The sequence below is a fragment of the Loxodonta africana genome, chromosome 10 (assembly GCF_030014295.1).
Source record: "Loxodonta africana isolate mLoxAfr1 chromosome 10, mLoxAfr1.hap2, whole genome shotgun sequence".
NCBI lineage: Eukaryota > Metazoa > Chordata > Mammalia > Proboscidea > Elephantidae > Loxodonta > Loxodonta africana.
In genome coordinates this window covers 74,701,928-74,714,005 of record NC_087351.1, presented here as the reverse complement: position 1 = coordinate 74,714,005, position 12,078 = coordinate 74,701,928, and the positions used below count along the sequence as shown (strand labels likewise).

Here is a 12,078-nt window from a genome sequence, read left to right as displayed (position 1 = left end):
TTTGTTGTGTAATCTACTCTCCCTAACCTAAGATGAAACAAAAATCTCTTGTACTTTGCATATAAGAGCTCGGTCAACTGACAGTGGCACCTCAGTGCATTATTAGTCTTTAAGCCTCATACATGTGATCAAACCTCTTCATTTTTTATTTGCAATTTCAGTACTGTGTCTCTTGCCTTGCACTAGGAAAGCTTTGCATTGTCATGAGCCGGAAAATGAGTTCTTAATGGGTGTTACTGCGTTCTTACAATGGAGTTTAATGAAAGTTCTGATTTAAGATCTCTCAAAGACGGATTTGTGAACGGAAGATTTGAACCTGATGCAAATCAGCAAAGATTTGTGAACTATCTACTTGGTCTGGCAGTGGGCTGGGTGCTGGGGAGGATGTCAGGAAGTAGACCATATGGCAGCTGATTAAAAATGAGGGCATGGAAGCAGACATTAATAATAAATAATAATAAAACAGATAAAAATGATTCATTTTTTGCTGTTGTTTGTTAGTTGCTGTCAAGTCGGCCCCGACTCATGGCGATCTTATGTATGACAAAGCAAAAAATATTCCCAGTTCTGAAAGAATTAGACAATCGTCACATTTGTAGTATTTTTTTATTCATAGACTCATCACAAACATGCATTTGCTAAGTGTTTGAAAAGGTCATTGCATTAATTAATAAAATTTATTTATTGAGAATTTTCAGTGTGCCAGGTCCTATTATAGGAGCTGGAGATACAGCATTAAACATAATAGACAAAAATATCTGTCCTCATAAACAAATGAATCTGAGTGTGAGTGGGAGTAAGGCTGGTGTCAGAGTCCAAGGAAAATCACATCCTTTGGCCCTCTCTGCCAACTGTTTTCGTCTGTGAAATAAATTTAATATGTTTAGAAGCAAGTTAAAAAAAAAAAAGTAGTCTTGAAAGGAACAAGAAGCTACACAATGGTGGTATGTATCTTGAGGGAGATGGACTAAAGGAAGCCAACTGACTTCGCCTTTGAGAATGAGGAGAGGTTAGAGATTGCCTCCCTGAAAGCTCTACCCACCTGTTAGAGAAGGCCACCGTATTACCTAGTGAGCCCAAAGCATCAATCATTTTTTCAGTTCACTGTCTTCAAGGATGGTTCTCCATGGCAAATGCTCTGCTGGGTGTGAAACCACTGTATCACTCCCTACTTCACCCACTGAATATCTGTGTTTTCACAGGGTCTAGGGTGAAGTATCAAAGTTACTTTGAGGAGAAGTAGAGTGTAATGGTTAAGATTATTTGGAATCATGACAGTGGATGACACTTGGAGAACAGGTAGAAAAAGATTATCAAGTCTTCCCTGGGTCCTTCTCCAGTCAAATACTGACAACAGTGTTTATATGATGACTTACAGTTCACTCAGCTCATTCACATGTATTATTCTGTTTCATATGGGTCAGTTGAGTACACTGAATGCTTTTCAAACTAACCGAAAACCAGACTTTCAAGTATATTTCTAATTGTGTAAGTATCCTTTTCCAGAAGACAATATTATTTTCTATATACTATTTGAGATTTCACATCATAATGGCTTACAAAAACAAGAAGCATGGATTTTTTTTCCTGTTATTGAAACTACTTAAACAAATATTAAAAAGAAAACCATGTGTTAAAAAGAAAACAAATTAATGTATTCCAACAACAAAAAAAATTGGAATCAGACTTCTTGAATTTATATCCTAGACACTCATTAGTTGCCTGATGTAAGGCAAATCACTTAAGCCTTTTTGCATCATTTTTCTCCCCTGTAACATGAGAATCACAGTACCTATCTTGGAGAGTAGGTATGGCAGTTAAACAAGATAATGTGTGTGTAGAAATCCCCACTTGCCTATATGTAAACATTTTATAACTGTTTTTCAATGTCATAATTTCCTGTAAATAGTCAAAACCATACATTTCATGTAAGTCAATAAACTCTAAGTTACCTTTGGCTTAAAAGCCTGATTTCTGGTAAGTAGTGAACAAATCCAAGTGTTATTGTTTCCAGTCAGGTTCCAGTTCCAAGTCTCCATGAAATCTCATGACCTTCTCTTCCCATCCTCCCTCTGTACCCACTTCTACTTTCCCTAAGTCGACACTGTCGGTGGGCCCGCTGCTAACGGAAGCAGGAGTCCACTTCAGTACCACAGGCTCCTCTGTGAGAGCTGGAGAGCTGTGGTCACTCCTCAGACAGCTGGCCATGCCCAACCCCTGGCTCTGTGGCTTATGTGGCACATGGAATGGTCTGAAATTCCTTGCTATCCGGTGTTCTACTGGGTGCAGTCACTTCTCCCACCTCAAGGTGTACCTTCGCCTTATCTGGCTTTTGTACAGCTGAAATCACAAATGACTAGTTTCTGTGGCTTCCAGGTGGGCCCACAGGACTACTAACCATGCCCATCTGGGCTACACAGAAAGTGAGAGGCTAGGAACCCAGAAGAGGACCTTTGTCCTCTATAGGTCATGTATTATCTCCATTGTGCCTTGCTGAATCCAGATAGTGAATCTGCAGGCCCTGCTGCTCTGCAAACTCCGTATGAGAAGCCAGGGTCATTTTCAATATTCATACATATTCCTAAGCCTCAGAGGAACTAAGATTAATATCCCTCAAACCCTTTCTCCCTGGGGTCGGGCGATGGAGAGAAAGAACAATGTGCAGCACTCTTAGGCTTTGTCGTCTAATATCCAAAACCTTTATTATTTCTCTTTCCCAGTTCTTTTATATCTTCTTGTAGCAAAATATGCCAGTCCAATTCTGTCTCATGTGTCCCCTAAGGCAGACTGGGAACCTGACCGTGTGATAAGATAGGACTCCCTTTATACTTGCTTGCTGTTTTCTAATTGTAATTTGGAATCTTTGTTCTCAATGTACTAGTAGCAGTTCAAACATTTTGTTCTTCGTTGGGGAAAAGCAGTCAGCTCCTGGTCAGGGAAGCTGGAAAAGCCTTCTTTTATTGGTATTTTACATGGGCATATTATATTTTTAAATCACGAAGCATCCCGAACTTGGTAATCGCTTGGTAGCCATTACATTGAAAATGACAAAAATAAAGGCTCTGGCCTAAGATGCCCACAGAGCCTCAGTCATCAGGGAGACAGAATCTTTCGTTATAATTTCTAAAAGTTGTGACGTTCACATGGCAGGGCACGTGGACGTTACTGAGATAGCAATGTCCTTATATTACATAGCAATAGAGTTGCCACATTTTGCAAAGGAGCGCCCAGTGTTACAGTCTGGGACTCATGGACCCCAAAAAGTAAGTCCTTGTCTTGCCCACAAGAAAAGAATTACTCGGGGAGACCTGACTGACTTTTAAAAGGAAAGCCTTTATTAGAAAATGAAAGTACCGTGCAGTGGGACAGCAGCCGAGCGTATAGCACTCTAGCAGGCTACTCCCTCGCGCCAGTCTTTGTCTTGAGTTTTTATTGTTAGCTAAGATACGGAAGTGGGGTAATAGCCAACCAGCAGCTAGGATTTCAGGTAATTCCTTTTTTGGTCTAAGTAGTTCAATGTGCTTCTTTAGTTGCTTATCTGCCCGTACAGTCTGCCGGCAAGATGGAGTCCGTGACGAAGGCTTCTGGGAAGGTGGCAGCACTTATGGGGTGTCGCGCCTGTGCAGCCCCTCCTGTGGTGCAGGTTCAATTCCTGTCTCGGGTACTTGCATCAGGCAGAAGTCAACCATCGGTCATCTTGGTCACCTCGCGGATGGATGTCTGCACATGCTCCAGGGACTAGGTCGGATGGGTCCTTTGAAAAACACCTTATAAGGGAGTACCTTGTTCTTTCCTTATCGTACGTTCCAGGATGGGGGTTTTAAGTTATTAGCCAAACACATAGTATTGTAAGTAAGTTGCAAGTTGCAGGGCTCCTTGCCTAGGGGCTCAGTCCCTGTTTCTTCCCTATCTCAACAGGACACCCAGTTAAATTTAAATTTCGGATAAACGATAAACACGTTTTTAGTATGAGTATGCCCCATTAAGATGACCAACAAATAATTCCGTTGTTATAAGTATGTCCCAAAGATTGCATAAAACTCTGTTGTATCTGATATCCTTATGCGCCAAGCATCCTACAATGCTCCTACAATGGTACTTTGAAGGAGATCCTTTGTCCCGAATGTGAAGACTACTCTCAGTGACTGTGTTGGACCAAGGCTATGTAGATCCAAGACTACGGATCTACTTAAAAAAAAAAAAAAGTCAGAGATAGGTGGGGAGGGGAATGTGGCCAATCATTTACATTAGGCCTTCGTTTCAATCCGTAGAACTAAACTGAGTGTCTTTTCAGTGAAATTGGATAACATAGGAACATAGTATCTGTTTCTGTGTGTGGGTCTGGCACGGTCCGAGAGAGTGCAGATATTTTGAAGGCTTAGTGCAAAATCTATTTACTTAGGAAGTACAAGCAATATGCAACCCTTTAAAAGACTTCTAATTAAATTGCCGGAGCTTTGATGTCAGATTTCGAGATGAGTATTACGTCTTTAAAAAAGATCCAATTTCATATGTCGCTAGAAAGGGAAAAATATTCAGGGCTGAACAGAGAGTTAATGAATTTAGAGCATATTTATTTTATAATATGAGTCATTACCACTTTATAAGCTGTATTTAGCACAGCAATCTCAATTTAGAAAACGTGCCTTTACCCGGATTGAAGATTACTCTCTCCCTGACTTTTTGGTTAACAATGACCATCATTAGTGTTGTTTTCTAGTATAAAATCAATGCTTGTACGTCACTCCTGGAAGCTGCTGAATCTTCAAGAGGTGATGAAAATGGTTTTGAATAGAAAGTATTTTACAAGGCTTCAAGGGGAGAGAACCAACATATTTTGAGTGTCTATTACATATAGGGGAAACCCTGGTGGCGTAGTGGTTAAGTGCTACAGCTGTTAACCAAGAGGTTGGCAGTTCAAATCCGCCAAGTGCTCCTTGGAAACGCTATGGTGCAGTTCTGCTCTGGTGCAGTTCTGCTCTGTCCTACAGGGTCGCTATGAGTTGGAATCGACTCGACAGCAGTGGGTTTTTGGGTTTATTACATATAGGGTCTGAGTTGGAATCAACTTGACAGCACTGGGTTTGGTTTTGGTTTTATTACATGCCAGGGACTATGTATTTCACGTATATTTCTAATTTAAACAACAACTTAATGAAAGAGATTGATGCAGGTAAGTAATTTTGCCAGAATCATGAAATTGATTCTGAAAGTGTTTTGACATAACTCTTTGAATTTTCTTTACAATATTCACACAGTAGTTAGTTTGTTTTTCAGAAGGACTCTGAGCAAATGTTTCACACTTAACATATACCTCTGATAATATAAAGGGCAATTTCTTATATAGCCAACATTTTTAATTTCCCTTGACGAAGCTGTAATAAATTACTCTGATATTTTCAAAGCACATTTCTAATAAAATTAGGCTTATTTGTTTGTGGATACCCATCTAACCTCATAAAAAACCTCATATGTACTATATATTTAAAATTTAAAGAATCTTGAGTGATAATTATATACAAAAGGAAAAAATGTCCAAAAAAAAATTGTGATGTATTACAAGGAAATTTAATACACACATGTAAATACACACATATGTATATACATTTATTTACCCACATATATCTACATTTATATGTTTACATATTTCCTATGAAATGGTAACATAAAATAGGAAGCAAAATCCCTCTATCAGTTTTGTCTTAACTACGTTTCCCCTCTGATACGTAAGGGAGTAGAACTAAACTTAGGAGCTCTGGCTGGTGCAGGTGGTTAAGCACTACTACTTTTGGCTGCTAACCAAAAGATTGGCAGATTGAATCCACCCACAGGTACCTTGGAAGAAAGCACTAATGATCCACTTCTGAAAGATCACAGCCTTGAAAACCCTATGAAGTGTAGTTCTACTCGGAAACACATGGGGTCTCTGTGAGTCAGAATCAACTGAGTTTGAGCGCGTTGTTGTAGCCACTGTGTCAGTCCATTTCCTTGAGGCTCTTCCTCTTTTTTGCTGATCATCTACTTTACCAAGCATGATGGCCTTCTCCAGGGAACTGGTCCCTCCTGATAACACGTCCAAAGTACATCAAAGTCTCACTATGCTTGCTTCTAAGAAGCATTCTGGCTGTACTTCTTCCAAGACCGATTGGTTTGTCCTTCTGCAAGTCCATGGTATAGTCAATATTCTTAGCCAACACCATAATTCAAATACATCAATTCTTCTTTGGTCTTCCTTAATCGTTGTCCAACTTACATACGCATATGAGGCGATTGAAAATACCATGGCTTGGGTCAGGTGCACCTCAGTCCTCAGGTGATATATTCGCTTTTCAACACTTTAAAGAGGTCTTTTGCAGCAGATTTGCCCAATGCGATATGTTGTTTGATTTCTTGACTGCTGCTTCCAGGGATATTGATTGTGGATCCAAGTAAAAAGAAATACCTGACAACTTATTTTCTTCGTTTATCATGATATTGCTTATTGATCCAGTTGTGAGGATTTTTGTTTTCTTTACGTTGAGGTGCAATCAATACTGAAGGCTGTGGTCTTTGATCTTCATCAGTAAGTGCCTCAAGTCCTCTTCACTTTTAGCAAACAAGGTTGTGTCATCTGATATCGCAGCTTGTTAATGAGTCTTCCTGTAATTCTGATGCCATGTTTTTTTTCATATAGTCTGGCTTCTCGGATTATTTGTTCAGCATACAGACTAAGCATGGTAAAAGGATACAACCCTGACCCACACCTTTCCTGATTTTAAACCATGCAGTATCCGCTTGTTCTGTTCAAAAGACTGCTTCTTCATCTATGTACAGGTTCCACATGAGCACAATTAAGTGTTGGAATTCTCAATCTTTGCAGTGTTATCTATAATTTGTTACGATCTACACAGACAAATGCCTTTGCATAGTCAGCAAAACACAGGTAAACATCTTTCTGGTATTCCCTGCTTTCAGCTAGAATCCATCTGATATCAGCAATGATATCCCTTGTTCCACATTTTCTTCTAATCTAGCTTGAATTTCTGGAAGTTCCATGTTGATGTACTGCTGCAACCATTTTTGAATTATCTCAGCATAATTTTACTTGCATGTAATATTAATGACATTTTTTGATAATTTTTGTATTCTGTTGGATCACCTTTCTTTGGAATAGGCACTATATGGATCTCTTCCTGTCATTTGGCCAGATAGCTGTCTTCCAAATCTCTTGGCATAAATGAGTGAACACTTCTGTGATTGCATCTGTTTGTTGAAACATCTCGATTGATATGCTGTCAATTCCAAGAGCCTTGTTTGTCCCCAGTGCCTTCAGTGTAGCTTGGACTTCTTCCTTCAGCACCCCTGGTTCTTTATCATATGCTACCTCTTGAAATGGTTGAACGTCGACCAATCCTTTTTGGTATAGTGACACTGTGTATTCTTTCCAGTTGCTTTTGATGCTTCCTGTGTTGTTCAGTTTTTTGCCCATAGAATCCTTCAGTATTGCAACTGAAGGCTTAAATTTTCCTTCAGTCTTTCAGCTTGAGAAATGCCAAGCGTGTTCTTCCCTTTTTGTTTTCTAACTCCAGTCTTTGCACATTTCATTATAATACTATACCTTATCTTCTCAAGCCACCCTTTGAAATCTCTTCTGTTCAGCTCTTTTACTTCATCACTTCTAACATTCACTTTAGCCTATTCTACATTCAAGAGTAAGTTTCAGAGTCTCTTCTGACATCCATTTTGGTCTTTTTTTTTTTTCTGACTTTTTAATGACCTTATGCTTTTTTCATACATGATGTCCTTGATATAATCCCACAACTTGCCTGGTCTTCACTTATTAGTGTTCAGTGCATCAGATCTATTCATGAGATGGTCTCTAAATTCAGGTGGGATATATTCAAGGTCGTACTTTGGCTCTCATCAACTTGGTCTAATTTTCTTCAGCTTCAACTTGAACTTACATATGAGTGATTGATGGTCTGTTCCACAGTTGGTCCCTGGCCTTATTCTGACATGATATTGAGCTTCTCCATTGTCTCTTTCCAGAGATTTAGCCAATTTGATTCCTGTGTATTCCATCTGGCAAGGTCCATGTGTATAGTCACCGTTTATGTTGTTGAAAAAGGTGTTTGCAACGAATAAGTCATTGGTATTGCAAAATTCTATCATGCAATCTCCGGCATCATTTCTATCACCAAGCCCATATTTTCTAACTATGGATCCTTCTTCTTTGTTTCCAACTTTCACATCCCAATCGCCTGTAATTATTAATGCATCTTGATTGCATGTTTGATCAATTTCAGACTGCAGAAGTTGGTAAAAACCTTCGATTTCTTCATCTTTGGCATTAGTGTTTGGTGTGTAAATTTGAATAATAGTTTTATTAACTGTTCTCTCTTGTAGGTGTATATATATTATCCTATCACTGACAGCTTTAGATCTTGAAATGTTCTCTTTGATGATGTGTGCAATGCCGTTCCTCTTCAATTTGTCATTCCTGGCATAGTAGACCATATGATTGTACAATTTAAAATGGCCAATACCAGTCCATTTCAGTTCACTAATGCCTAGAATTTCGATCTGCAAGCATTCTATTTCATTTTTGACAACTTCCAATTTACTTGAGTCATACTTCTTAGGTTCAGTATAGGATCACACAATTATAAAATGATCTGTTTGTAATATTTCATTTTGAATCTCCCTTCTCCTTCACAGATCATTTTCCGTAAGATCAGTGATGTGAAGAAGGAGGAGGAGGAACGGCTCAGGCAGAAGAATGAAGTAACCCTCAGTATCCCTGTGGACCACCCAGTCAGAAAGCTCTTCCAGAAGTTCAAGCAGCAAAAGGAGCTACGGAATCAGGGATCAACGCAGAGTGATCCCGAGAGGAACCAACTCCAGGTAGAAAGCCGCTCTTTACAGAACGGAGCCTCCATCACTGGCACCAGTGTGGTGACCGTGTCGCAGATCACACCCATCCAGACATCTCTGGCTTATGTGAAAACCAGTGAATCCCTCAAGCAAAACAACCGCGATGCCATGGAACTCAAGCCCAATGGCGGTGCTGACCAAAAATGTCTCAAAGTCAACAGCCCAATAAGAATGAAAAACGGAAATGGAAAGGGGTGGCTGAGACTCAAGAATAATATGGGAGCCCATGAGGAGAAAAAGGAAGACTGGAATAATGTCACCAAAGCTGAGTCCATGGGTCTATTGTCAGAGGACCCCAAGGGTAGTGATTCAGAAAACAGTGTGACCAAAAACCCATTAAGGAAAACAGATTCTTGTGACAGTGGAATTACAAAAAGTGACCTTCGTTTGGATAATGCTGGTGAGGCACGAAGTCCATTAGAGCACAGTCCCATTCAGGCTGATGCCAAGCACCCGTTTTATCCCATCCCTGAACAGGCCTTACAAACCACACTGCAGGAAGTCAAACATGAACTCAAAGAGGACATTCAGCTGCTAAGCTGCAGAATGACTGCCCTGGAAAAGCAAGTGGCAGAAATTTTAAAAATACTCTCAGAAAAAAGTGTGCCCCAGACCTCTTCTCCCAAATCTCAAATGCCACTCCAAGTACCTCCCCAAATACCGTGTCAGGATATTTTTAGTGTTTCAAGGCCCGAGTCACCTGAGTCTGACAAAGATGAAATCCACTTTTAATATATACATATATATTTGTTAATATATTTAAACAGTATATACATCTATATACATACACGTGTATATACAGTATATACATATATATATATATTTTCACTTGCTTTCAATATGATGAACACAGTATGGATTTTGATATGTAAATATTGCATGTCCAGCTGGATTCTGGCCTGCCAAAGAAGATGATTATTAAAATCATAGATATTGCTTGTATATTGTGCAGTTGACTGCATGCACACTTGACATTTATTTATAATCTCTATAATAAAAAAGGATGATTTTTGTTATCCAAGGCAATGTACTATTTGAAGAATCAGGGTCCAACCTGCCAATGTTGCCATGACAAATTTGATCTCAGGCTGAGTATATCAAACTGTCATTTTCCCGCTGTTCTGTTAAGTTTAAATTATTGATTAATGCCAATGAAGAGTTTGACGTTTTAAACTGTTAGTACAATTTTATGATCTCTTTCCGTAGGATATTTTTCTGAAACTTAGTGTTAGATTATTTCCCCCTACAGACAGTGTTTGCTCCATTTAAAGGATCTATTTTTTTGCCTAAGCCAGATAGCAATGTGGGATATTGAGAATTTATTGCTATGGGTTTTGTGCATGAGCTGCTTTTTCTCTCAGCTATACCTCTCCTTTTTTAACATTATACTTAGATAGTAATCATTAACTCTTACATAAGGAAATCCCTACTCCCTCCGTCTTGGAGAACAGCTGCCATCTTGTAAGCTGACTTTATCACTACCATGAACACTAAACTATTAATATAGTGTATATTATTATAGAAATACTGCACCACAGGGTAGTAGGGCCTTTTAATAATTCATGTTAGAGATGCTGATTTTCCAAAGGCGATGATTGTTCTAATTTTGTGTTTCCAAAACTTGTTCAAGGGTGAGGTCGAAAGGCTCTTAGCAAAGAAACAAAAAATTTAAGTAATCCTGTGAAAGATTTAACTATGATGGTATAAATACAAAAGAATGTAAACAGCTGAACAAGTATTTCTAGCATAACTGTAACTTGGAAAGAGTGAAACACAGGTATGGAATTGTTTCACATGATCCTTACTGTTAGTAAAGAGAATACATGAATGGTGATTAAAAACAGACAAACAAAACAACACAAGCAGGTGTTAAGTTGCTCAACTCAAATAAGTGCTTTTCTATAATTTTATCCTGGTTACAATTTTCTAAAGCTTTTTTGCACACAGTTCTACTGCTGGACTTCTGCTGAGTTGATACAATAGACTACTGTAGCTCAGGCAGATCCACTTATAAAAGTGGAATACTAAAGACTGAATTTCATAGTCTTTTGGGTCACAAATCCTCTTCATAGAAAGTGCCTATTATCAGCTAAAAAAAATTGTTACAAAAAGTTGCAAATAGCTGGTCCCTTAAGTGATATGCGTTCAGAACAAAATACATCTTCATTTGAAAGAGCCCAGAAGAATCCATTCTTTTCTTTTGACTAAAGTATCTTTTATGAATTTAGTCAGAGAGGCATTTTTAATTGGTACATGCATGACCTTTATTAGTGGGAGCAGTGAAGTTAGTGTTTTCATCAAGTTGAAAATGCATACCAGTAATTTGTACATTATTTGATCATCTGTACATATATGTTAATAATATATAAAAAAGAAAGTAAAATTAAAGGAGGTATTCTCGTCTATTTCACCCATTTTATGAGCTTTTGTAAATATCTCCCAACATTCCCGACAGAAACTACCAGAACTGAAAGACAAGCTATTATGATCACACTGAAGAAAGACAAAGCAATTTATAGAACAGCTCCTATTTTAGAATTTCTATTGGAACTTCTTCCTCACATGCCCATAGGATGTGACTCTTTCAACTCAGATTCTTAGAACGTACGTAACGTGGCATGGATTCCATTTTCCCTTCTTTGTGCATATAACTTCCGTGAACAATAACGGAAGTTTTCAGGGGAGCATGTCTCCATGCTGTGCTGTCTCCACGCTGTGCTGTCTCCACATCGTCTCCCTGCCATAGGCACAAGACAATGAAGCAATTATTGTGCAAAGAGTCAGACTTGAAATTGGGATTTTGTTGCTTTCATGGTGAGGGTGGCACCTTTTTCTTGATCTCTAACATTTATGGAATTCCAGGGTATTTTTCTACTGTTTAACCATGTACAAGTTTGGCTAAACTTTTAAAGGTGAAGGATTGGTCCAATTAATCTGAGTACAGAAATTGTCAGTTTAACTTTAGCCACATGCTTAGCCCATACCTGTTGACATAAAGCTGTATGAGAATGATTATGAAACACCAGGGTATTTTTAAGTCGCAATCCATGCCTTTGCATATTAGTGGTACAAATACGCATCGTGTTCTGATGTTGACTAAAAGTTTCACCCAATCGACCTACGATATTTACTTTTCATATCTGTAGGAAAGAAGCATACTGGCTT

At 38.7% G+C, this 12,078-nt stretch overlaps 1 protein-coding gene across 1 annotated transcript in view; it reads left to right on the top strand.

The window, feature by feature from the left end:
- Window positions 1–11,619, top strand: part of KCNH5 (potassium voltage-gated channel subfamily H member 5) — a 336,327-nt gene extending 324,708 nt beyond the window's left edge. Inside the window, exon 11 of the mRNA XM_003408696.4 lies at window positions 8,698–11,619. Within this exon, the coding sequence (XP_003408744.1) occupies window positions 8,698–9,645 (948 nt within the window). The 3' untranslated portion in view covers window positions 9,646–11,619. The remainder of the gene's footprint in view (window positions 1–8,697) is intronic.
- Window positions 11,620–12,078: the final 459 nt, after the last annotated feature.